This window comes from Polypterus senegalus, chromosome 5, assembly GCF_016835505.1.
Source record: "Polypterus senegalus isolate Bchr_013 chromosome 5, ASM1683550v1, whole genome shotgun sequence".
Lineage (NCBI taxonomy): Eukaryota > Metazoa > Chordata > Cladistia > Polypteriformes > Polypteridae > Polypterus > Polypterus senegalus.
In genome coordinates this window covers 1,988,388-2,015,600 of record NC_053158.1, presented here as the reverse complement: position 1 = coordinate 2,015,600, position 27,213 = coordinate 1,988,388, and the positions used below count along the sequence as shown (strand labels likewise).

At 45.1% G+C, this 27,213-nt stretch overlaps 1 protein-coding gene across 1 annotated transcript in view; it reads right to left on the bottom strand.

The window, feature by feature from the left end:
* The window catches only part of cubn (cubilin (intrinsic factor-cobalamin receptor)), a 279,179-nt gene that overhangs the window by 65,688 nt on the left and 186,278 nt on the right, over nt 1-27,213 (bottom strand). Inside the window, 11 exon segments of the mRNA XM_039754274.1 lie at nt 906-1,055; nt 5,798-6,004; nt 9,017-9,188; nt 11,093-11,274; nt 15,396-15,536; nt 19,300-19,509; nt 21,226-21,404; nt 22,823-22,997; nt 25,455-25,638; nt 26,296-26,486; nt 26,604-26,750. Of these exon segments, the coding sequence (XP_039610208.1) occupies nt 906-1,055; nt 5,798-6,004; nt 9,017-9,188; nt 11,093-11,274; nt 15,396-15,536; nt 19,300-19,509; nt 21,226-21,404; nt 22,823-22,997; nt 25,455-25,638; nt 26,296-26,486; nt 26,604-26,750 (1,938 nt within the window).

Genomic DNA, 27,213 nt, shown 5'->3' with positions numbered 1-27,213 from the left:
ATTGTATTGAGGATGACTTGTGTTCTGTTCTGTGTATTCTATTGTATTGACCCCCTTTTTTGACACTCACTGCATGCCCACCCTACCAGGTCAAAGGTCTCTCTTTGAACTGACTTTTGTCTACAAGGGTTTTTTGGGAGCTTTTCTCGTCTTCTTAGAGAGTCAAGGCTGGGGGGCTATCAAGAGGCAGGGTCTGTTAAAGCCCATTGCGGCCCTCCTTGGGTGATTTTGGACCACACAACAATAAATGGTATTGTGTTGTATTGTATACCTGGACAATGGAACGTCCAACGCTTCATATTGTGTTTGTGGACAGCCTACATCAGTCCTCCCTGTGGAAGATCTCCCAACACAACGGCACACCCCAGACCTTAATCAGAGCACAGAGTCATTCATAGGAATCAGTGGACAGGAGACTCCAAGGTTGAAGTGGGTGTCAGGCAAGGTGGCCTCCTCTCACCCCTGATGTTTGTGCAACTCATTCTGTGTGTGACACACGCTACCGAGTGCAAGGGGACGTGGACGGAGACACAATGGACTGGTGGAGATAACGGCCCTAAATTGAGCACTGAGTGCACTAAGTGGGGCTCACTTAGGTGGGATGTTCTGCTTGTACAGGTTTGGTTATCCTGGTAGCTCACCTGGTTGCTCAACCTTCCTCTTGTTAAGGGTTCGGGATGTCCACATCAAAGAATGGATGTGCTGAACTCTCAGGACTCACCTTCTTGTACTCCTGTATTTTCTTAACAATATAACTCCAAGGCACTTTATGTAGAGAGGAATTTTGTGAAGTCACCTTTGGTAAATGTTTTTAATACATAACAAAAAATACGAATAATTGACAATAAAGAAGACCCCAAAGCACCCGGAAAGACAATCTGTTTCACTTGGATTACTTGGATTACCTGTGAATGTGTATTTGGCTAAAAATCCAATGTCGTTGACCAGCTCGTCGCTGTGGAACAGCACCCAGATGCGAGACGCATAGGTCACCAGAGGTATGTCAGGAGCGCGTTCTCCACAGAACCTTGCGAGGAACTCCCCGTCTGAATTATCTACAAAGAAAACAGCATGAGGGTCATCTCATGTCACAACAGAATCTTGCATTCTTCTATCAGTCCATATGTAGTGTGGATTGTGGGACCTTCTATACACAGGTACACGTGTGCCCTTCTAAATCCTAGAAACTCTCTGTAGGCTTCCATGATTCAATATTGGTTAGGCAAAGATCAGTGCAAAGGGATCAAACCATTTCTACAGGAACACAGTGGCCTCAAAAATTGTGAAATGGAAGAAGTTTGGAAGTACTGGGACTCTTCCTTGAGCTGGCTGTCCAGCCAAACTCAGTAATGGAGCAAGATGGCCTTTCATCAAGAGAGGTGGCCAAGAACTCAGTGGCCAGAACTTCATAAGTCCCCAGCTGTGATGGGAGACTCTGACAGAAGACTGTAGCAGTACTCCATCATTTAGGTGTTTACTAGCCATCCCCCATGGCTCCGCCCACGTAGACGTGAAACAGGACAGTGAGGATGGCCCCGCCCGGCTCCCCAATCCTGACATCACGCTTCCCCCTCCCCTTGGCTTGCAGCATATGTCTCGGATTAGCATGAATATATCACTCCTGCAAACGACCTATGAGAGAAGTCAAAAAATCAACCAAAATGTTCAAGCAAAAAACAATCTAAATCCATGAAGTGGCTCTCTCATTTGCTAGCTAAGCAGAGGTAAGATACGCCCTGAGGCGTGTGAGTGAGGAGGGCCCCGCCCTCCCCGCCCCTTGGCCCACCCCTTGGCCCGCAGTGTCTCTCTCGGATTTGCGTAAATAAATCGTTACCACAAGCGAACTATGATACTTAGCGCGATGAGAGAAGTCGTGAAATCAACAGGAATGTTCAAGAAAATTCTAGAAGAAAACGATCTAAATCCGTGAAGTAGTTCTCTTGTTCACTAGCTAAGCGGAGGTAAGGTAAACACCCCGAGGTACCTCCCCATTCCCCTCGGCTCGCTGCATCTCTCTCAGATTTGCACAAATAAATCGTTACCACAAGCGAACTATGATACTTAGTGCAATGAGAGAGGGTGCAAAATCAACCGGAAAGTTCAAGCAAATTATAGAAAAAAAAAACGGATCTAAATCCGTTAAGTAAAAGCGTTAAGTAGACAGACAGACAGACAAACGTTGGATTATAAATAAATATGGAGATGGTATGTGACTAAAAGACATATGACGGCATTTAAACGACTCTGAGAGCAAACGTGTTCTGATCTGATGAGACAAAAATGAAAGTTTGCAGTTAGAACTTTAAGTACGCACGATATCTGGTGAAGACCAGGAACTGCTCCTAACCTGCCTAATGCCGTTTCTCCAGTGTAACATGGTGGTGGCAGCCTGACACCATGGGGGGGCTTGTCAGTGGTAGGGACAGGGACGGCTGCTCACCACTTATAGAAGGATGAATGAAATCGAATCTAGAGAGGTCCTTGAAGACAACATTCTCCAGAGTGTCAGACCCCTCAGACTGAGGCGACGGCTCACCTTTCATTATTACAGCTGAGACAACGCTGGAGGGGCTTCGGGACAAGTCTCTGAGTGTCCTGGGGTGGCCCAGCCAAAGCCCAGACTTAAACCCCATAGAACATCTGTGGAGAGACCTGACGATGGCAGTTCACATCTGTATTGTCTTGGTAGAGTTCTATATTATTGTTTATTGTGTAGAGCAGGGGTCTCCAACTCCGGTCCTGGAGGGCCCCAGTGGCTGCAGGTTTTCATTCTAACCCTTTTCCTAATTATGTTTTTGCTGCTAATTAACTTCTTTTGAATTCATTTTATTTGAAGACTCCGGCCTTAATTGTTACTTTTTCCTTAATTAGCAGCCAAACAATAATGAGATACAAAAGGAGCCAAAAACAAGTGGTGTCCGTCATACAATATCTGAAAACAAAGCAAGATGAAGGTCTCAGGAATGACAATCTGCTCAGGTCCCCAGTGCTCTTAGAAAAGAAAAAATCAGCAGTTTTTAAAATGTCAGGTATTACACCATGAGGGAAGCAACAAGCCATGGAATTAAAGAACGGGATTAATTAATGACACGACTCGGTGCCTAATTAAGCAACTGCTTTGAGTGAAATTAGTTGGAGTTTGAGGCCCTGACTTAGCTGATCTTCTCTTGGCTCCCTCACCTCACATTTCATTTCTGTTTGGGTGTCGTTTAAGGAAAGAAATGAAGCAAATCAGGGGAACAAATCTTTAAAAAGCAAGTCAATTAAAATGAATTCAAAAGAAGTTAATTAGCAGCAAAAACAGGTCACTAAATTAAGAAAAGGGGTTAGAATGAAAACCTGCAGCCATTGGGGTCCTCCAGGCCCGGAGTTGGGGACCCCTGGGGTTGACTTTATCAGAATGTCTCACATCTGTTTATGAGGTATTGTACTTTAGCACTTCTCCCCAACTTCCCTACTACATCTATAACATCAGGCAATAAGACAAAGTAAAAGACAAGAATGAGTTAAGTTACAAATTAAAAATGCATTATTGATAATATTAATAAAATAATAATCTTCTTCCTCTTTCGGCTGCTCCCGTTAGTGGTTGCCACAGCAGATCATCTTCTTTCATATCTTTCTGTCCTCTGCATCTTGTTCTGTTACACCCATCACTTGCATGTCCTCTCTTCACTTAGGCCTTTCTCTTCTCCTCTTCCCTGGCAGCTCTATCCTTAGTACCCTTCTCTCATTATACTCAGCATCTCTCCTCCTCACATGTCCAAACCAACACAATCTCACCTCTCTGGCTTTGACCATCCACCCTGAGCTGACCCTCTAATGTCCTCATTTCTAATCCTGTCCATCCTTGTCACAAATCTTAGCATCTTTAACTCTGCCACCTCCAGCTCTGTCTCCTGTGCCACCGTCTCCAGCCCATATACCATAGCTGGTCTCACTACCATCCTGTAGACCTTCCCTTTCACTCTTGCTGATACCCGTCTGTCACAAATCACTCCTGACACTCTTCTCCACCCACTCCACCCTGCTTACACTCTCTTCTTCACTTCTCTCCCACATTCCCCATTATTCTGTACTGTTGATCCCAAGTATTTAAACTCCTCCACCTTCATCAACTCTCCTCCCCTCATCCTCACCATTCCACTGACCTCCCTCTTATTCACACACATGTATTCTGTCTTGCTGGTCCTACTGACCTTCATTGCTCTCCTCTCATATCTCCACCTCTTCAGGGTCTCCTCAATGTGCTCCCTACTCTCACTACAGATCACAATGTCATCAGCAGACATCACAGTCCACGGGGACTCCTGCCGAATCTCGTCTGTTAGCCTGTCCATCACCATTGCCAATAAGAAAGGGCTCAGAGCAAATCCCTGATGTGATCCCACCTCCGTCACTCCTACCGCAGACCTCACCACGGTCACACTTAATAATGAGGCAAAGTACATGTGAATACTGGTAAACATACACCCTGATAATTGCTAGATGTGTACAGGAGTTTCAAGCGGCACCCAGACTTGTAGTTACTCAAATGTCTGCTGGTCAATTCATCATTTCTAGTCGGCTTTCTACAGGAGAGGCTGGCCTGTGCCAATATGGCTGCCGAGTTGTACTCTACATTGTGGTGTTCTCTTCATGGCCGTGGTGTGTGTGTGGGAGGGAGGGTTAAGTCAATAGTGCGGAGTGGTAGAGAATGGCCTTCTGATTCAAACCCAATCCCAAAACAGCCATACTTCAGACCAATGGTGGGCACATGCTCAGTCTTTTAACGCCTGCCCCCAAGACCATTTGTTTAGCTGAAGCCTGCCAGCCACTGTAGGTTTATGGCCTTAATATGGCAGTTTGGTTAGTTAGACATCAAAGCACCGCTGTTCTCATCAATGAAATCCTGAAACACTAATATTACATTTGCATTGCCTGACTTACAAATAAAGGCATATCAAATATTTTTCAACTTATATACAAAATATCATTTTACCGCAGCATCCAACCTAATGGAGCTTCAGAGGATCTGCCAGGATGAATGGGATAAACTGGCCAAACCCAGGTGGGCAAAGCTTGGACTGCCACAAAGCAGGCTCTGAATACTTCTATGAAGGAGAGATGTCAAGTTTTGGCTTTTTATAATCAGCAAACCTCTCAAATTGAGCGTACACTGATTGGCAAAATGGCCAATTTATCAATTGTGTAAATTTCCCCTTGGGATTAATAAAGTATCTATCTATCTATTTATCTATCGATCTAAATTATATAGCGCCTTTCACATCTATCTATCTATCTATCTATCTAAATTTTATAGTGCCTTTCACATCTATCTATCTTCTATCTATCTATTATATAGTGCCTTTCATATCTATCTATCTATCTATCTATTATATAGCGCCTTTCACATCTATCTATCTATCTTATATAGCACCTTTCACATCTATCTATTTAAATTATATACTTTCACATCTATCTATCTATCTGTGCCTTTCTTATCTATCTATCTATCTATCTATCTATCTGTCTATCTATCTATTATGTAGTGCCTTTCACTCTATCTATCTATTTATCTATCGATCTAAATTATATAGCGCCTTTCACATCTATCTATCTAAATTATATAGCGCCTTTCACATCTATCTATCTATCTATCTATAATGAAATTCACAGCACAACAAAGTGTGTAGAAAGTAAAGTTGATGCACGTCACACCCTGGCCAGTGAAGATAGCGTTGCCCTAAAGAGGACGTGTCTGTTCTGCAGTTTTAACAGGAACCGTCACAAATGAGACTGTCAAACGGTGACCCACCCAGACGAAACTCGATGTAGTCATAGATGCAGGTCTGGTGATGCTCCAGATGGAAGTCGTCAAACTTGATGTAAATGGACGAGTTGATGGGGCTTGGGTTCTCGATGGTCCACTCGCAGCTCTGGAGGTCAGTGTAGTTGCTCACACCGTCGTAACCCGGAGAAGTGAAGTTCCCTCCATTGGGGTTGTCCAGGAGGCCTCCGCAGACTGCAAAACAACCACCATACATTGAAGTTAGTGTGCAAAAAATGAAGGAAATGTGACATCCACTTATGGGATGGTTTGGGCAGGAAATACTTAGGGGGCCAACCATCTGAACCTGTGGAGAACTTCATGTGTCACTAAATTGAGGCCTGGTGGCAATATTCAGGGACAGCAACCATTTATTGCTTTTTGACATCTGCAGTTGGATGTTGTCACTTAACCTCCTATCCCCCCGTGGTAAGACAAGTCTGAGGGTGGCGTTCTATTCATTTGATTTATTGGTTTGAATTGTTTGCACACACAACCTGACAGCAGAATCTCATTGGTGACAGACGCACACATGAGTGAGTGTTGTAGTTTGACAAAGGAAATGACAGCGCTGTAAGTAGGTGGCATTATTTGAGCCACTTGTTGGATTACAGAGGGCGAGTTAGTGTAGGCGGGGGGGATAATTTTGTTCTTTGAGGAAATCAGTGGTCTGAGAGGTACCCTGAAAAATGAGAGAGGACAGCACGGGCAGCATGTGGGTTGATTTAAAGAGCGCAGGACTGAGGGCTGCTGCGGGGCTCCACGTCAAGGCTGGCATCAAGTCTGCTGAGCTGTGGAGCCGACGAGATGGAGAGAAGCCAAAAGAGCTTGTGGGGTGCTAAAGGATTCATTTGAAGGGCAAGGGGAGCTGTGGAGACCTGCTGAGGTGGCAGTTCAGGATGTGGTGGGCTCCATATTTGGATTGAGTGAGAAAGAGAAAGCAATAGGAACTAAGAGAGTTTACCTCACAACTTTTAGAGATTTTAAATGTATGCTGTGGGAAACGGCCCGCATCCTTACCAATCCAAGATGCCCATGAGATGGAAGGACCTGGGGGAGAAAGCGTGCAGAGGGCATGATCTCCCCCAGAGCACTAGATAGCAGCCCCCCTGGGTGGCAGCGGTGTCTCAGATTCCCAGAGGGCAGCTTGGAAAATGGAGTTCTTCAGCTCAGCCCTGTTGAGTTCCAAGGGTGCCAGCAGGGGGTGCTGCAGGGACTGGGGAGCCCTACTTCCTAGGGTTTCCATCTCACCTGGAAGGGCTTTTGGACCTACAGAGGACCGGAAGTACTCCTGGGTGGGAGATAAAAGGAGCTGCTCACCGCACATGGATGGTCCAGAGTTGGGAAGAAAGTGGGCAACGCATGTGAGGAAGGGTGGAGGAGGCAGTGACCAGTGACAGGAAGCAAGAAAGGAGCCACGCTGTGCTGTGCTTTATTGTACTTGTGGCTGTGGTGGTGGGAAAAGCTTACAGGGAAGAGTTTCCCACAATAAAATAAAAGACTCTTCGGCCTTTAAACTGTTCTGGGGCTGCTTGTGTTGGGTGTTTGGGGAGCTGGAGCGCCCCCTGGTGTCCACAATGTATTGGGTTTATTTATTACCACCCGAGGACACTATTGACTTTAATGGCTCGATTTTATGAGCGTGTTTATTGAACTCATTTATTAAATGCACTGTTGCACATTTGAAGATCTGTTAAACCCCACTCAGAAATGTTGATGATTTTTAAATTAAATATATTATGCATAAAAAAAACAAGTAAATGCTAAAATACAATAAGATAGGACTGTCAAGTGTTCACTGCTGTATGGAGGAATATTTCGACAAAATGAAATAAATAAATAAATGCGTAAATAAATAAAAGTACTGTGAAATGTGAGCATAAATAAATAAATGTGTCATGAAATGAGAGCCTTAATAAATAAATGTGTCACGAAATATGTTTTTCGTTGCTTATTTATTTATATTTATTTATTTATTTCATTTTGTCCGAAATATTCCTCCATACTGCTGTACTGAAGTCCTTTGTGTAACATGTTTAGAGATGGTCACCGATGTCACAGTCGGGACAGGACACGTGTTTCTCTCCGTAATTTTCTTATCTATTTTGTGTTTCTCACAAACAAGAGGGTAGAATATCGGCGCCTGATCCACACACTCAACGCGTCCCTCGTGTTATTGCAGGCTACCACAGCGCAAGGCCACATGTCCCCCGATGGGAACTTTGACAGTCGCTGCATTGTGACGAGTGTTTAGGGGGCTACCATCTTGCTTTTCCTTTTATTTGATCGCAGTCATTTTGTCTTTTTGCCATGCACCTGCTCGCACCACAGTGAATTCACCGGGCACATCATGGCGGTTTGGTCACTCACTGCCTTAGGCATCAGTTTCATTATCTGTAGGCCAATTCACTTTATCGTCACGGTCGCTTGATTCGGCCAGTGGTTCAAGTCTCAGTCTGTTCTTAAACTGCTTTCCAGCTTCCGGCTCGCTTACCTGCCATTGTGCTTTGTTTGAAAGCTCCGCCCCACTCATGAATATTGATGAGTTACCGTAGTGTGGTAAAATGCCCAGAAATATTTTCTGAGCCTGAGTCACACTTGGGTTAAATGCTAAGGAGGGTAATTGTTTCATTCTGCACATTTCTAAATTGTCTGCTCACTCAGCCTGGTCCACCTCGGTCAAGAGTCCCAAAATCAGAGGGTGGTGCCCGTGGCTACAGGCATGAGGGCATCACACCCTCTTAAGGAAGGCGATGACCGCACATGGAATTTGATGAGCTCAAGAAGGAGCTGAAACAGCTGTCTGCCATTTTAATGACAATCTAGAATGTTCTTAGCTCGTCTCAACGGAGGGATGTCTGCCTTGTGTGTGGTGAGCTGGTGAGCTGCTTTGCTCGTTTTTGCATCTCAGTGGTGGGTTTGAACCCAAAAATATATCAAGAACAATGAGACATGGCGAATACAAGATTAGCCCTTTGACAGATTTGTAATGTGATTGGGTCTGTGCCAGCGGGTCAACCCGGGCACGGTGTGTGTGGTGTCTACATGCACTGCCCATTGTTCCAGTACCAGCACCCTGACAGCTTTATTAGACCGTGAGATGAACGCAGCGAGTCGTTACATAAGACCACGAACTGTGAAATGAGTCGCTGTCCCGTAGCAGCCGGACCTCCTGAGGCTGACTCAACATAAAAAGGCTTTTCATACCTGCATCCTCCTCTGAACTGTAGTCAGCGGTGAATCCCCCCGAGGACACCGAGCCATCAGTGACAAATATCACCATCATCGTGTTTGCAGAAGACTTCACCTGAGTGCCGGGGTTTACGACGCCACAGAACTTGGCTAATTGCGGTGAGTTACCCAGCAGGCCGTTGTACACCTAAGAGAGGACAGATGTTAGAATTCACACAGACTGGTAGAACTGTTACCAGTGGATTCAATTGGTCTGTCTGGCGTATCAACTAATGGCTGTCATTCACCCAAAGCAAATGGAGATAAGGATAAAAACGGAAGATAAAATTAAAAACAATAAACGCATATAGCGAATAGAATTTCATGTGTATACCTCTATAAAATAGCACCACACAAAAACACATGCATCTCGTTATCGTGATAATCCGACATAAAATTGTCGAGTAAAGAAACAAATATAAAAAAAAACGATAATTAAAATACAACACAACATTCTCAAACCCTCATAGTCCCATCCCAGCAAAGCAGGAAACGACCACAGACAGGTCACTAGTCCATCACATGGGTTACGATTGCCAGCTCTGTAAACTCACAAAAAAAGACTTCAGTATGCAAATACAAAACTAGGCTGCACCAGAAACCCACCGAAAGGGCATCATGGCTGGTACAGGCTGAAAAAAATCGGGAGTGCTCTCCCCTCGACTTTCTCGTATACTCGGATATACCGCAAGACAATGATTATATTGTTATATGATGTACATTAAAGAACCATCAGCAACAAATCAAATCAAATTAATAATATATTGAACAGTTATTATAAAAGTAAAGTTCAAGAAGTCAGACTAATAAATTAATAAAAACGTACCACTTCTGGTTAGCGGAAAGAGCTCAAAAGTTGATACAAATCTATGTTTTGTACCTAATATCGGTATGCATGTTGTGTTTACACAAAAACCACAAAGACATAATTCAAAAAATTGTATTTTCAGACTCGGGGTTCGGTCTAAAATGTCGAGATTCATCAAAATCTTGAAATCTAATTTTTGGACGATTACAATACTTTCCCTACGAGAAAGAAAATCAGACTCAAGGAGTTCTAAAATGTCAAGATCCATCAAAATCTTGAAATCTAATTTTTGGACGATTACAATACTTTCCCTACGTGAAAGAAAATCAGACTCAGGGAGGTCTAAAACGTTGAGATTCATCAAAATTTCAAGGTCGAATTTTTGGACGATTACAATACTTTCCCTATGAGAAAGTAAAAATGTAGAGGGGTGCCACAATATTAAGATTCTTGTCCAAGTCCCAAAAGTTGTAGAGGGGTGCCACAATATTAAGATTCTTGTCCAAGTCCCAAAAGTTCCACAGAAGCCTACTATCATTAGAACATTCAAATAATTAGACACTATCAGCAAGGACCTTACCCTAAAATGAAAGAGCAGGAAAATAGGAATGGGGGTTTTCACTCAAAACTCAAACAGGGAAAAGAGGAAAATTATAAACCCCCTGGCCCAGAACTCTTTGGAAGGATTAATTGGTGTACCTGGAAGAAGATCTACTCGGAAACCGGAAAATTGTGCAAACTGGGCACAAGATTTGAACCCAGCGCCATGCTAACCACTGCATTACTTTGCTGTTCAAATAATAAAATAAAACGAAACACACAAAGTCTTAATACCACTGATGCGTTCTCTTTTAACACCTTCCGTATTCCATGAGTGCTGGTTTTCACCATTCTCAAGATGAAGGCCTGTGCTGTTTGCTCCCTTGGAGAGTATCGATGATGATGATGATGATGATGATGACTCAGGTGAATGTTCCACCTTGAGAGTCCGAGAGCTCAGAACATCATGTTAAAACTGACTTTCCATGTTTTTACATACTGACGTCAAACTGTTCTTACAGTTACAGTTCATAGGTGTTAATTTAAAATTGTCGGTTAATATCCGAACATCATCGTCATCATGGTCGTCTAAGCTAGCATTTTGAACATTGTCTTCAAGTTCCTTGTTTTGCAGATACTCACACTAGAAAGTCTGAAGCATTAGCACCCCACCCGATGCCCACCGCTTCACATGAATCACATACCGCCACGCTATCTAAATTGCAGCCGACGTGTTGCTCCAGGCGGAGGTCGATGATCGTGAGGGTGACTCTTCGTCCTGCGGGGACCGTGATCCTCCAGGTGCAGAAACGGTTATGTGGGTAAAGGTTGGGGTAATTGGGAGAGCTGATCGTCCCGGTAGCTGCGTTCAGGTCACCGCCACACTCTGCCGAGATAGAAATCGTATTTCACATTAAATGCTGACCGTTCATTCCAAGTCCATGAACTGTTGCTAAACTTCTCTGTAAAGCACTGATGGCAGCTTGAAAAGCCAACAAATGTTTGCACCTGTTTTAGGTTTTCTGGAAGTCTCCCAGTTTAGCACGTCAACACCCCAAGTGCTGTGAAGAGAATTGCAATTCTATTTATTCTACCGCCAGGGACTAAGAACATTAGTTATATCAGCAGCTGAGGGGGCTCTGCTACAAAATAAAAGCATTCGTCTGTGACCTCTGAGGTGACGTCATTTATGGTGACACCGCCTAGGTTCCCTAATAGGTTTGTCCGGCTCTCTCAAACTGCCATCTGTTCTTTAGTGAGTTACATTTTTTTTTTTTTTTGTTTAATCAGGAAAAATTTGACATAAAAAGATTGTCACGCGCACGTGTCATCGGATATCTCCCTGGGCTCATCTGGGGCATGCACTACCACCACGGCTCGAGAGGGGGAGCTGGCGCTATCCATGTCCTGTCCTGTTCCCTCCACAGTACCGAGAAGGCGTTCAATGAGGTCATTTGACTCCGCCCCTTCCAGTTCCTCCAGGCTATAAATCCCGAGGCCACAGGAAGGAGGCGCCACTCTGTGAAAAGAGCACACCACAGGACGGAGCTCCAGCCTGGTGACTGAGCATGACTGCAGATTTTGATTTTGGAAGCCATTTTGTTTTATTTTGCACCACAGAGTTTGTATTTTGTTTGATCAAAATGGGAACGACTGAGCTGGTGCCCCAGCATATCTCTTTTGGATTTGCATCGTGGCACAAGTTTGAGAAAGCGAAACATTCACATTCAAAACAAAGAATCATTGGGTGCATAAAATTTGTAGAGTACAAAATTCAAAAACGCATTTAAATGCAATATTTTTTTTTTTTGTGAAAGATTATGGTATCCAGGTGTTTAAAATTGTAAAATCCTGGCAAGTTTATGGAAACTGGTCAAGTAGCAGAAACACGAGGAAAGCTCAGCAGTCCGCACTGTCGCTGAAGGGACAAACAAAAATGAATTCTCGATCTGGTGGATGAGCTGGCTGCGGCGGGACCACCAGAGCTCCACAAGAACAGCTTAAGTCGAATTTGATTGACAGTTATCTCACCCGAGGTCCACCCACGACGTTTCTGGTCTGCGGTCACCCTTTCTGAGCTCCGCTCCGCTCCGCTGCACGAGGGAATCTCGCTGCAGACGCAATCCAATCGGCCGTTCAGCGGAGATCCTGAATTGTGATTTTTGGGCCAAGGCCTGAAGAAATATGTATGCTTCGTTGCTTTTTTTAATGAAAAATAACTTCAATTAATTAATTGATTAATTTTGCAGATAAAATGGACTTGTCTGGAATGAGGTTTTTTTTTTGTTAACATTGGATCTGTAGGAAATTGGCCAAGGCCAAAAATTTGTTAAAATGGAGTTTGTTGTAAGTGAATTTGATGTATATATTGTGATAGACGACCAGGAACCCTGCCCCACCGGGATGCCTAGAGGAAGGAGGAACCGGGAGAGCAGTGCTTCTTTTCCCTGGGCACTCGGTCGGTCCTTGCACCCTGGGGGACAGAACTTCTGGGACACCAGGAAGTGCTGACAGACCAGGGATGGTTTATGCTGGGAGTGCTTCCGGGTGCAACGGCATCACTTCCGCCACACTGGGGAGTGCTGCCGGAAGTACATCGTCAGGCACTTGGAGCACATCCAGGATGAGCTAAAAGGGGCCACCTCACTCCAATCAGGGAGCCGGAGTCGGGTGGAAGAAGGACGGAGCTTGAGGGACAGGAGTGGAAACAGCCGAAGGAACCAAGGACTGAACTGTAAAGAACTGTAAATATAATATTTGTGTAAATGAACGTGTGTGTGGTGAACACTGGCTATATATATATTGTAAAAGCTAGCCTGGCCACAGACAGACACGACAACACAGTGTTCACCATATATATATATATATATATATATATATATAATGGGATGCCCCTTCTGCTTATGTTCCGGGGGAGCAGCCATGGGCTCCTCAGTACCTCCCCCAGGACGCTTGGTGGCAGCCTCCCTGGTTGACGATGGCGCCTCAGTTTCCCGCAGGATTCCATGGGAGATGGAGCTCTCCACAACTCTGGGGTGGCCGCCAGGGGCGCAGCATGGATTATGGAGCCCAGCTGGTCTAATCTTCGGCCCCACCCAGGAGTGCAATTGGAAAGAGGTGAGCAAGTACCAGGAGGGCCATAAAAGGAACCAGCAACCACCACTCAGTGCCAGAATCAGGAGGAAGAAGACGAGGTTGCCTGGAAGGAATGGTGGTGCCAGAGGAAGAGTGTGGTCTATGACTTAAGTGCTTCGGGACTGTGTTGTGGCTGGAGGGTTCATGGGGAAGACGTTCCTTCCAGCTGAAGAAGAAAAATAAAAGTTTTGTGTTCCTGTTACACGTGCCTCAGTATGTGCCAGGTCGGGCGCTATACAGCGTATACAGTGTCAGTGTCAATATCATATATATATATATATATATATCTATAAATGGATGGCCGACAGCCCAACTCGGCCAGAACACCCAAATTATGGAAGGATGGGGGGGAATTCAGCTTCTTTAAGGCACTTCCTCCCCTGAGATGCTAGATGGCAGCTTCCCTGGAGTACAGTGGTGCCCCGGCTTCCCACAGGCCACCATGGGACTTGGAGTTCGGTATCTCAGCCCTGTTGGGTGCCATGGGTGTCACCAGGGGGCATTATGGAAGAACAATGGGAGACAAGGTTCTCATCCAATCTGGAAGTGCTGGCAGGTCACGTGAGCAGAAGCCCAGAAGAACTTCCGGGTTGGCCAATATGAAAAGGACCGCCTTGCACTCAGTGAACGAGCCGGAGTCGGGTGGATGATAGATGAAGCTTACTGGGAAATGTGGAGGAAACAAAAGAGAGAGTATCGTATTGTAGTTATTGTGCTTATTGTATTACTTGCCTGTTTATTGTGGCTGTGGTGCTTGGAGGGCACTGTTTATAGAAGAAAATAATAAAAAAGATTTTCTTTGTGCTTTTATCTGGTCTGTCTGTCTGGTGGGTTTAAGGGGCAACCGTGACCCCTAGCGTCCACTATATATATATATATATATATATATATATATATATATACTCAGCAAAAAGAAACGTCCTCTGACTTTCAACTGTTTTTCCTTTCAGTAAACTTAATGTGTAAATATTTGTATGAACACTAAAAAGAGTCAACACCATAATACATAAACTAAAAATGTTTCACAATGTGTCCCTGAATGAAGGGAGGCTCAAAATCCAAAGTACCAGTCAGTATGTGGTGTGGCCACCAGCTGCTTGAAGTACTGCAGTGCATCTCCTCCTCATGGACTGGACCAGATTTGTCAGTTCTTGCTGTGAGATGTTACCCCACTCTTCCACCAAGGCACCTGCAAGTTCCTGGACATTTCTGGGGAATGGCCCTAGCCCTCATTCACCCATGGGTGTCCAACAGGTCCCAGACGTGCTCAATGGGATTGAGATCCGGGCTCTTCCACTGCGAGGATGATCAGCTGTCCTTCCTGTCTCCCTGTCTTAGGCGAACAGTGCGGACATGGCCACATCAGCAGTCCTCATGCCTCCTGCAGCATGCCTAATGCACGTTCACGCAGATGAGCAGGGACCCTGGGCATCTTTCACAGTCGGTAGACAAGTCTCTTTAGTGTCCTGCATTTTTAGAACTGTGACCTTAAATGCCTACTTTCTGTAAGCTGTTAAGGTCTTCACGACTGTTCCACAGGTGCATGTTAATTAATTGATTATGGTTAATTGAACATGCATGGAAAACATTGTTTAAACCCTTTAAATGAAGATCTGTAAAGTTTTTTTGTGCTTTTATCTGGTCTGTCTGTTGGGTTTAAGGGGCAACCGTGAAATAGGGACCACTTTTTGCTGAGTATATATATGACCTTGCTTTTCTTTTTCTCCTACTTAACACACCACCTGTGTATTTATTATGGCACTGGTCACATATCCTGAATGGGCCCTCCGCCCGGTTTCACAAAGTATTCCTGCATTCTGAAACAAGACCACTGAAGGGGATGAAACATCAAAGGAAAACAACTCGGCTCACCTTCAACACTGGCATCAAACCTCAGGCTGAATCCGGCTTCAGTCTGAGACGCGTCGCTCACAAACTTCACGTAGGCAAAGCTGTCCGCGGTGTCCACCGGAGATGGGATGCTGGCCCCGCAGGGCTTCGCTAGTAGCCGTCCTAGGTTTATAAAGACAAATGACACAGCTGTGAGGGCCAAGGGAAACAGAAACCATTCAATCATATAGCGCCTTTCTACCATAGATGTTATCCAAAAGCGCTTTGTTGTGTGTTTCTACACGCTGAGCATTGGCAGGTGTCTCATTTAAAGTTACACAGCTCATCAGTGGTAAGGTTGAATTGCCTGATTTTTATTAAGTGCCCTCCTATAGGGATCTTCATCCTGAGGCATTTGAAAGATATGGAAGACTTGTCTCCCTGTTTTCACACCCACATATAAAGAAATGCATGGTGAATGCCATAGTGGATGGATGGGTATCCTACCCGGGATGGAGGCCATAGTGAAAGTTCAACACAGATGGAGGTGCAGCCTGACTGGGATGGGGTTTGAGTCTTGTCCCAGTCAGATTTAAATGATAATGGATGGACTGGGAGATGTACGCTGTCTAGTGCAGTTCATCCTCCATTCTTCTGGCTTAGTTCCAGCTTGGACAACTGCAGGGTTGCCTGGGAGGTGTAGTACAGAAGGAGGGCCCTGTCAGGGTGCCACCTAGTGAACACTGTGGACAGAGAACTTTCCTGGTCCGTGAAACTTCCATGAGGCCTGACAGTACTGCCTCAGCCCACATCCTGGGAGTCAGAATCGAGTGGAGGAGGAGTGAAAGGAGATGTAGCTTAGGGATGTTGCTTCTATGGTATGATGCAGTGTTGGACACAACATAAATAAGTCATAGTTTGTTAAACTGACTTGTGATTCACAATTTGTTCTCAATGGGACAGTCGTCTAAGGTTTGTGCAGTGTTTCACAATGGGTCACCACTGTGAGAGGGCGTGGTTTGAGAGGAGGGCGGGACTTGAACAAATCTCATGGCCAAAGTCTCATCTCGCGGGACTTGTCTTGTCGCAGGATTTTTTTTATATAATAGAGAGATTTCCAAAAAATCCCCAAATGCTGATTTCACTTTGTCATTCTGGGGTACTGAGTGTTGCTTGAAGAGGAAATAAAAAAAGTGGAATGAATTAAACAAGCATGATGGGAAAGGGAAGGCGCCGTATAAGACGAGAAGTGCTTTGTTTTTCACTTTGTTTTGTATTTTTGTTGTCGCCACCATCGATAACCATTCACAAAGAAGACATTTTTGCAAAAGATTGTGTTTTGTTTCTTTTGGAGCTTAAGGCTGGAAATCAAAAGGTTGATTAAAGGATCATTTCAGGATTTTCTGCACTCAGGGCACGGCTCTCTACCTCTACCAGACACTGGCAAACATGCAAGCAACACAAGTAATTAGACAGTTTAGTGCACGCACACTGTGTGACGATGTACTGGTGGTCTTCTTCTCCTGGCCCACTTCTAGTTGAAGTCGATGTGCCTGATTGACCCTCTCCAGATCTCCTGGCCACTCGGGCTCTTTTCCTTCAGATCTTCTTTGACTTTATCCATCCACCTCTGCTTTGGCCTCTGTCGCTTTCTTCTTCACCCCCTCACACACTTTTCTGGTGGTCCTTCCTCTCTCATGCACCTCCAGACCCCTTGATGTGCCCCCCTCTATCCTAAGTCTTCCCCAAATCAATAAACGCCGCGTGTAGACCTCTCTGTACTTCTTGATGTTTCTCTATCAGCTGTCTCAGTGCAAACATGTCCTGGTCTCCCTGGAATAAAACTAAACTGCTCCACCTCAATGGTGGTCTCTTCTGTAAGCCTCTCTCTTTAAATGCTTATTGTGTGTGACATCAGCTTTATCCCTCTCTAGCTTCCACAATCCTGAATGTCGCCCTTTCTGGTAAAGTGAGGTCCACGGCTGATTGGCATCTTTTTAAATAAATAATCGCCGCACTCGCGTCTTGGCAGGAGGAGATGTGGTCGCGTGGCGAGAGTGGTTCCCGGGCGCGATGCTCTACACCAAGTGCACAGGTGTAGGATCGTCTGTGACCCTAATTGATGCCGGGACCTGCTGACTATCCAGCTGTGCCATGTCTCCATTTTAAAAGGGGAAGCGCGAGTGCAAAGAAAAAAAAAAGGGGGATCAAAGAACGAAGGTTAATGTGAGAAGAAGGGAGGAGGCGGAAGGAAGTGGCGCGGGAGCGGGTGAGCAGAAAAACAGAGCAGACACACGGGAGAGAAGGCAGGCAGTTGAGAGGAAAGCCCCCAGAAAGAGGTGGGTGGCCAACACTCTTCGCAGTCGGAAGTGGTCGCTCCAGATGACAAGGAGTGGGAGTGACCGGAAGTTTGAGTTGCCCACCATGAAAGACTGGGGGTCAAGGAGGCTTGGGGTCTCGAGTCACAGTCCGGTGATGGAGCCCATCTGTAGCCATGGGACGGCAGGCAACCAGATGTGCGGAAGGTCGGCTGCACCCGTCGGTAAGGCGGCTCCTCTGCTGCAAGGCCCGTGTGGGATAAGCAGAGCAGCCGCCAGGGTTAGCAGAAGAAGGCAGCGGGCTTTTACAAACAACAACAACAACATTTATTTCTATAGCGCATTTTCATACTAATAATGGAGCTCAAGGTGCTTTACATGATAAAAGAAAAGAGAAAAAAAGACAAAGAAAGAATTAAAATAAGACATAAGACAGAAAAAGAAAAAAAACTCCAGATGGCTGGAGAGAAAAAATAAAATCTGCAGGGGGTCCAGACCCCTTTTTAGAAAAGATTGTTCCTGCCAGTGGATTTTAACCTCGTCTTATAGAAGGTTTGCTTTGATTTTAGCCTCCACGTTTTGCACCTGTTTTCACTGGACTACTCATGTATTGAATATTTCGATGTAATGCAATTTTTGATCACTTGTGTTGGATTTGGTTTTTTAATGAAAGCCCTGATCACTTTTGCACCTTCCCCTTGCTTTGTGTTGGCTTCTTGTTTCTCCCTTTTCCATTTCTCTTCCTCTATTTCCATTTCTCATTTGTATAGCTCATCCTGGTCATCACTAATTGATGGTGTCGGGTTCAAGAGGCTCCCAAACAAGAAGAGGGAGCATGGAGCCGGACCCGCATCCTTCATATAAATGGGTTGTCCCCCACGTGCAAATGGGAGGCAGCTAAAGGGCTCGAAGGAAGGCAATTCCATGGCAGATCAGGGGGTGGCGAAGTGCACTCACTTTCCACTGCAGACCCGTTACGGGAAATTCCGCCTGGCCTCCATGATGTCACTTCCGGTCCTGATGATGTCACTTCTGGTTAATAATAATGACCTCACTCCCAAACCCCTCCATCTCAACCTCACCAGTCAGTTCTGTTCTGGACTCCAATCTGCACACAATTGTACAGAACATGCCAGGTTCAATTACACGGGCGGCTGCCCCAAACCTTTGCTTGGCTCTTTGTGTCATCTTCCCGACAGGGTACAGTCCCACTGCTCCTCCACTCCTGTGGTATCCACGCCATGAGCTGCATGCAGAGGAAGCTCAAGTTCCACCTGAGAGCCAAGACACCCAATGTGCGCCATCAGGGAGAGCCGCTAAGCCCCCAGGTTGTGATTTCCACTCCTCCTTGCTTTGCTTCAGGCATATTAAGAATGTCAAATCATTGATTAATGAATAAAAAATTCTGCTGGCCGTGTGGCTCTGTCTTGAGATTTAGAAGGGGAAGTAGAGCTGCAGTCGACCCTGGGAAGAGTCAAAGTAGTCCAAGCAGACAGCTAAGTGCAATGACTGCTAAGGTGAGGACCTACGGTGTGGGGGGTCTGCGTAATAAAGAATCTGAGTGAGGGGATTCAAGCTTCTGTTTATGCTTTAGAGTAGCGTCACCCCAAAACCCTCCCATCACTTACCGCTGGCATTGTACTCCCTGATTTCCACGTAGTCTGAGGTGCAGGCCGCTGAATCCTGCAGGTGGAACGACGTGAAGCTGATGGTCAGATAGTGACCGGTGGGTCCCTGAAGGTACCACTCGCACTCCGAATTGTCAGGGTAATTGGCGTCTGGAAATCCAGGGCTGTGCAACACTCCACTCTGTCCAAAAAATCTTCCTCCACAAGTCGCTGTAGGGCAACAGGAAGAAGAGGAGGTCAGCAATGCATGCTTGTCAGCCATAATTAGAATGGCATCCAACTTTCCCGTGACGTTTCACAGTGTCAGTCAGGTGTGTGCAGTGGCATGATGGGCATCAAATACCATGAGCAGATGGTCAACATTAAGGGGTTCTGAAGGAGCCCGAGGGTGTTACAGGGAAGCTGAAGCCACACCGGTCACCCTAACCCTAACCCCACCTCGTGTGATAAATAATTAAAATACAAACAATGAGATACTTCAGAGTACCCATAGTGACTACAGACCAGCAGCCCTTATGTCCCACATCATCAGAGGCTGGTCCTCGAGTATACGAGTCCACTTGTGAAAGACCACTATGGGACCCGCTGTAAGTCTGCCTACTGGACAAAGCGTGGAGGTGAAGACAGAAATCTCTATCTGGACAAAACTGGCAGTCCTGTGACAATGACGATTTGATGATTTTTGATTCCTCCAGTGCCTTCAGTAACATCCAGCACATCCCTGTTATGGGCCGGTGGATCAGCCTTGGGGGTCCTAGATATTTGACTACCTGTCTGTGAGGCTCAAGGCCTAAGTGAGTAACACTGGAGCACCAAAAGGAACAGGCCTGTCACCTTTTCTGTTGACCTTTGACCACCCCGGACTACAAGCCGACCGTCAGGTCACATCACGAGTAGAAAATCTCAGACAATTCTTCACTAATTGGTTTGTATTGACAGGACGATGAACCAAAGGATAGGAGTCAGGGAGAGAATGCTGGGAATTGCCTGCAACTCCACATCAGCAAAGCTAAGGAGCTGTTGTACACCTGGTCACTATTCAGGGAGTGGATGTAGAGGTGGTCCACTTCTACACGTAGTTGGGGGTCCACATCAAGGACAGGCTGCTCTTGTGTATTAACACAGAGGAACTAGAGAAGGAAGGACAGAGCCGAGTCTTTATTCTTAGGAGACTATGTTCTTCTGACGTAGGTATTGACATTTTTTGGATGTCCTACAGCTCTGGGATAGTCTGAGTGGTGGGCTGGGCTGGTAACATCACCTCAAGGGAGGCCCACCAAATCAACAAGCTAATTAGGAAGGCAAGTTGAATTATGGGAAGGCCTCTGGACCTGCTGGAGGTTGTAGTGGAGAAGAACATCATGATAAAACTATGAACAATGCCGACACACTAACATCGAGGACTTCAGCAGACGGGTGTCAAGAAATGTCACTGGGGCTCCTGCACAACTACAATAACACACAGGGAATAACGGCATTGTGAGATAACAACCATGAGGACACCATGGGCTCCCCGGCTCCACAGGCCTTGGTGCTATTGCCCCCCTAACATGCCTATAGTTATATGACTATGTATAGTCACCAAGTGAGCCTGCATGCCAGTCACGTAGGCCTGATGGACATCCCATGGTTTTCCTTTCTAATTTGTGTTCAACATTATGTACCAAAAATGAAACCTAACAGAACGTGTTGATCAAGCTTTTAAAGGGAAGCTCCAGGCTGCTCAGGGATCAACACCCAAAAATGTGCCGCTGTCAAAGACTCTTCACTCTATGGAGTCTTTTAAAGACCATAGCGGCACCACACTCATATTTGACAGCATTCCTCTTCCTCATTGTCTTTATGGGCGTGAGATGGGTTAACAAAGATGGACTCGAAAAGCAGTGGCCCCCATTGCTGAGGAGACGAGACCACGCATGGACTTACCAATTGAATACTTGACTTTGAAACCTTTGTGTGTGAAACTGTTGTCAGTGCGGAATCGAAGGTACATGGTGGTCCCTGTGGATTTATGTGTGCTTGGACGTTCTTGGCCACACAGCCTGGCGATCAAAGCGGCATCAGAGGTGGCTCCATCACGAAGTTCCAGGTAATCAAATAGACAGCTAAGATACAAGAGCACAAAACCCCGGGTTACAGTCGGACAAAATCTATTTGCTGCAGCTCCTTTCATGGGCATCATAAGACCAACAATGGGCAGAGGATCCATGGCATGTTCTCCCTGAAGATGAACTCAGCCCCTCTAACACACCTTACTATATAGGATGGTCCAGATCTAATTATGCAATTTTCATTACGCTATAACTTATTAACTTTATTACATAGAAAATGACCCAAAAAATCCCAGACCATCGAAAAGTGTGAGAACAGACGACATGAAGAATCGTCTTCGGGCTGAACTGGAATCGTCCCCGCATAAATCAAAGTCATCCAGATGATCTGGATCTGCATAATTAGATCTGGACCACCCTGTATAATCCAACTTATTTTTTCATATAGCGCCCTTCACTGGGTGAAAATGAAGAGCGCTGTGAACAATGCTCAGTTAACATACACGTACAGATGGCATTAATTACTAAATACAGAACTGGCACACATAGGAATGCAGATTTGTTAAAACACACAGAGAACAAGATGGAAACTGATTCATCATCAATGAAGACCATCAATACCTGTCCATGAATTAAATGATAAACTATGGCCAGTAGACAACGGAGGAGATAAAAACTGCAAAAGAGAAAATCAAAAATAAAGTCACCGTCCTGGAGACCAACCAGTTCCTGGATTTTCTATAGTGGAGTCTCTGGTGGCCGTCCAATCTTTCAGTTTGATGATTCCAACACTCCTCTATCTGAGATGACTTTTCCATACCTTGGCAGTAGAGCAGTGGCACCAAGTGCCACATCCAGATGTCACTAATGTCATCATTACTGTATTTAAGGAGGTCCATCAGTAGAGGGAAGGTCTTTGCATGGAGGTTGCTATGAGTCCCCACCTACTCACCAAAAGGTGTTGCCTGGCTGTTGGTCAAATGGTCACTGATTGGTGGTCTGGATCCTCCTCCATCTTGTAAATTGATGGCTTGACTCTATAATAGCCTTTAATGATTTTTGTTTTAATATTTATGGTGGACCACTCAACCAGATATCATGATGAAGACTGAGAAGATTCACCATGATAGGCAATTAAGGTTCATCCCCCAGTGGTTTACATCCCTAGATCATTTGAACAACTTTGACGAGAGTAGGCCATTCTGCCCAGCAACGCTTTCCAATCCTATTGTCATGTATGCGTCCCAAAGGGCAAAACCGGGGTGCTGGCACTAAACTTGTCCTCTTCCTTTCCCTCTACGGTCAGAGCAGCTGACTTCACCCCTTCTGGCACCTCACCTAAAAGTTCTGAAGGAGGCGTCACTCTGTGATCAGAACACCCCACCAAACGGAGCTCCATCTTCATGACCTACTTTGACCCAGAATGAAGCTAACCAATCCCACCCACCTCGTCAATGAAAGGCTCAGCATACCTGCTTGAAGGCTCAATGAAGAAGTCGCCTTCAAAGTCGAGCCGGACAGCCTCTCCACTGGGGACGGTCACCACCCAGACGCAGTCAATGTTTTGAGGGTAGTTGTCGGGGTAGTTGGGAGACGTGATGTATCCGGGGGGATCAGAGTCAGCCAGGTAAATCCTTCCTCCACAAGCTGTCAAGGGACAAGTTAGTTAGAGCATTCAGAATCCATCACACAGAGAAGCTCAAAGTCTCCGACCCAGCAGGCTCCCCAAGTCTGCACCCAATGGAAAAAAATAAACCACACACCGTGGCGCAACGTGAAGAGCCTTTGCCTCTAACGCTGACATCCGAGGTTTGATTCCCGGTTAGGGGTGCAGTGGAGTGTCTATGCCTGATGAGCCCAAATTAGGGCGAAACACGTGTCGTGTCATTTTTTTTTTTGGGTGGAGTGGTGGATCTGAGGCTAAGGATCTGCACTGGTATCCCAAAGGTTGCCGGTTCGAATTCCCGTCACTGCCAAAAGAGATCCTACTCTGGTGGGCCCTTAACCTTCAATTGCTCCAGGGGCGCTGTACAATGACTGACCCTGCACTCTGACCCCAAGGAGTATGTGAAAACTAACAAATTCCTAATATGAGAAATTGTATAAGGTGACATAAAGAACAAAACAAAAAAATAAATCCTCCAGGTGTACTTCATCTGGCTTCACTGACGACACTGCTATGGTGGGCTGCATCAGGAGTGGGCAGGAGGAGGAGTACAGGAACCTAATCAAGGACTTTGTTAAATGGTGCGACTCAAACCACCTACACCTGAACACCAGCAAAACCAAGGAGCTGATGGTGGATTTTAGGAGGACCAGACCCCTCATGGACCTCGTGATCATCAGAGGTGACTGTGCAGAGGGTGCTGACCTATAAATACCTGGGAGTGCAGCTGGATGATAAACTGGACTGGACTGCCAACACTGATGGTCTGTGTAAGAGAGGACAGAGCAGACTATACTTCATTAGAAGACTGGCGTCCTTCAACATCTGCAATAAGATGCTGCAGATGTTCTATCAGACAGTTGTGGCGAGCGCCCTCTTCTACGTGGTGGTGTGCTGGGGAGGCAGCATAAAGAAGAGGGACACCTCACACCTGGACAAACTGGTGAGAAAGGCAGGCTCTATTATTGGCACAGAGCTGGATAGTTTGACATCCATGGCAGAGCGACGGGCGCTGAGCAGACTCCTGTCAGTCATGGAGAATCCACTGCATCCACTGAACAGGATCATCTCCAGACAGAGGAGCAGCTTCAGTGACAGACTGCTGTCACCGTCCTGCTCCACTGACAGACTGAGGAGACCCCACACTATGCGACTTGGGGGGGTTAAACGTTAACATTTTATAAAGTTATTGTCTGTTATACCTTCATTGTTATCACTCTTTAATTTAATATTGTGTTTTTTTCTTTGTATCAGTATACTGCTGCTGGATTATGAATATTTCCCCTTGGGATTAATAAAGTATCTATCTATCTATCTATGAACCCTGGCAGAGTGTTCTGAACTAAATTGGAGTCGCACTCACATTATGTTTACACAGACGGCTTACTTAATCGGGTCTCTCCTTCCTCTCTTTACTCTTTAAAATCGCCTTTAACATTTACATTTACATTGAGCCTGCGATTTTGGTGAAGCTGATCTTGCAGACAAACCAGGAGTTACACTTTGCAAAGACAGAAATTTGTGAAACAAATGCTGTAATTTGACCAGCAAAATTCACACCATGGACACCGTGTGTGGACGGCAGAGGAATTAAGTTAAAAATCGAAGCGGGAGATGAGTGGTGACCAGTGCTGTGTTGGGGAGCGTTACGTTTCAAGGTAACTTACTTACATCTCTTGTTGCTTGGAAAAAAAAGTACAATAAAAGTAACAAAATATGTGATATGGTTACTTATAATACAGTGTAATGCATTACAAACCGTATGTTACTTTTATGTTACTTTGTATGAAAAACTCACCTTTCAATGGCCTGCATTTGGCATTAAATCCTATTTATAGTACAGTATTATAACATAAAAAATCTATGGCTCTCCACTAGGTGGCAGCACTGTAGTGGGTAACTGAGGCACAGCAGCAAAGGTCATCAGCAAGCGGGTGGCGTCTGCCAGAAGTTCTAAAGAGCAAACCCGAAAACGTACACCTGTTATGAGATGAAGATGTGCTGATTAGTTTGTGAACCAAATTGTGAAAGAGACGCTCGAGATGAACCCTCAAACACTGGAGTTCTGATACATCGATGTGAAAGGCACTATATAATAGATAGATAGATAGATAGATAAGAAAGGCACTATATAATAGATAGATAGATAGATAGATAGATGTGAAAGGCACTATATAATGATAGATAGATAGATAGATAAATAGATAGATAGATAGATAGATAGATAGATAGATAGATAGATAGATAGATGTGAAAGGCACTATATAATAGATAGATAGATAGATAGATAGATAGATAGATAGATAGATAGATAGATAGATAGATAGATGTGAAAGGCACTATATAATGATAGATAGATAGATAGATAGATAGATAGATAGATAGATAGATAGATAGATAGATAGGTAGATGTGAAAGGCACTATATAAAGGACTCACCATAACTCAGAGCCTCATACGTCAGTTTAAATCCATTTCCTTCGGCACTCGAATCAGACAGGAACCGAATAAAGAGCTGGTTGTCAGAGGTGTGCATGGTAGCAGGTGGCGCTGACCCACAGTAGCGCCCATTTCCAGTGTTGGTGCCAAGGGGTGGCGATGAAGCATCGGGTCCATTTCTCAACTGAAATGAAGAGTGCAGATTACTTTCATTCTAAACAAAGGGCCTTGCAGATTCTTTCCTTCAGATTGCCGATGCGGAGACATGAAGGAAATCGACTTTGGTGTTTCTGCCCAGGGTGCCCGCTTTAATCAAAAGACAGCTACAAGGTGAGTGTATCAGTGAGCAGATCGCAGTCAAGAGGTTTATGCAGGTGGAAATCTGAAAATGCCTGTCTGATACTTAAGTCTTGGGTTCATTACAGAACATCCCTAACAAATGGCCTAAAGAACAGGGTGGATGATGGTAGTGAATGGTGGGCACCCAGTGTGCATCTTAGGTCCAGGGGGTTGGTTCATGATGCAGTGTTGTGAAAGGCTGGCATTACTTCATTGCCCAGTTTTCACCATCTACACCTGAATTAGCAGTCTGGACTGGGGCCGCAGTGGCTTTTCACTGGAAATGTGACCTCCCAGTATCCCTGAATAAGACAGGCCACCTAGATGTGGCTTCCTTGATGACCTTCATGACACATGAACAAGGATTTTAGACTCCCAGACAGGATCTTGCGAATCGTTTCACCTAGCAGTTCATTGTGTGATGGCCATCTACAGGATCACAGATTGTCACCAAGCCCACTTATCATTAAGGGACCTACTCTTGGCTCATCCTGCCCCTTACCTCAATGTAGTCCCCGCTTGTACAAGTGCTGCCAGAACCGATGACCTGGAATGGCGCATCAAAGTGCACAGTCACCGTAAACCCACTGGTCACCATCACGTGGTATGTGCAGTTCAGGTTTGGGGTATATGACTGCGGATAATTCGGAGACGAGATGACACCTCGGTTGGCGTGGAAAAGCCCTCCACAACCTGAACAAAATGAAAATAAAATAGAAGCATTTGTGTGAGCCACCTGTTTTTGGGAAGCTGGGGACATCATGAAGGTGAGGATGGACAGAGTCCAGGAAGAAGGTGTAATGAACTCACTCCTGTGGTATGACGCATTGAAGCCTCCTCTGGTGACGGAGCTGTCAGAGATAAATTCAATGTACATGCTGTCCCCAGAAGATCGTATTGGTCCAGGAAGCTCTCGGCCGCACACAGTGGCCAAGATTGGTGACAACATATTCTTCCCTGCAAACAAAAAACATCCGTCAGACATAATTGAGGACATGAATGGCTCTCACTGTTGGCCTTTACATATGAAGTGATAATGTGAGCAAAAAAAAATAAATGTCCAAAACAAAAGGAGTGCCAACCTTGCTTAATTTAAAAAATAAATATACTGTATATATATATATATATATATATATATATATATATATATATATATATATATATATATATATATATATATATATATATATATATATATATATATATATATATATATATATATACTGCTCAAAAGAATTAAAGGAACACTTTTAATCAGAGTATAGCATAAAGTCAATGAAACTTATGGGATATTAATCTGGTCAGTTAAGTAGCAGAGGGGTTGTTAATCAGTTTCAGCTGCTGTGGTGTTAATGAAATTAACAACAGATGCACTAGAGGGGCAACAATGAGATGACCCCAAAACAGGAATGGTTTAACA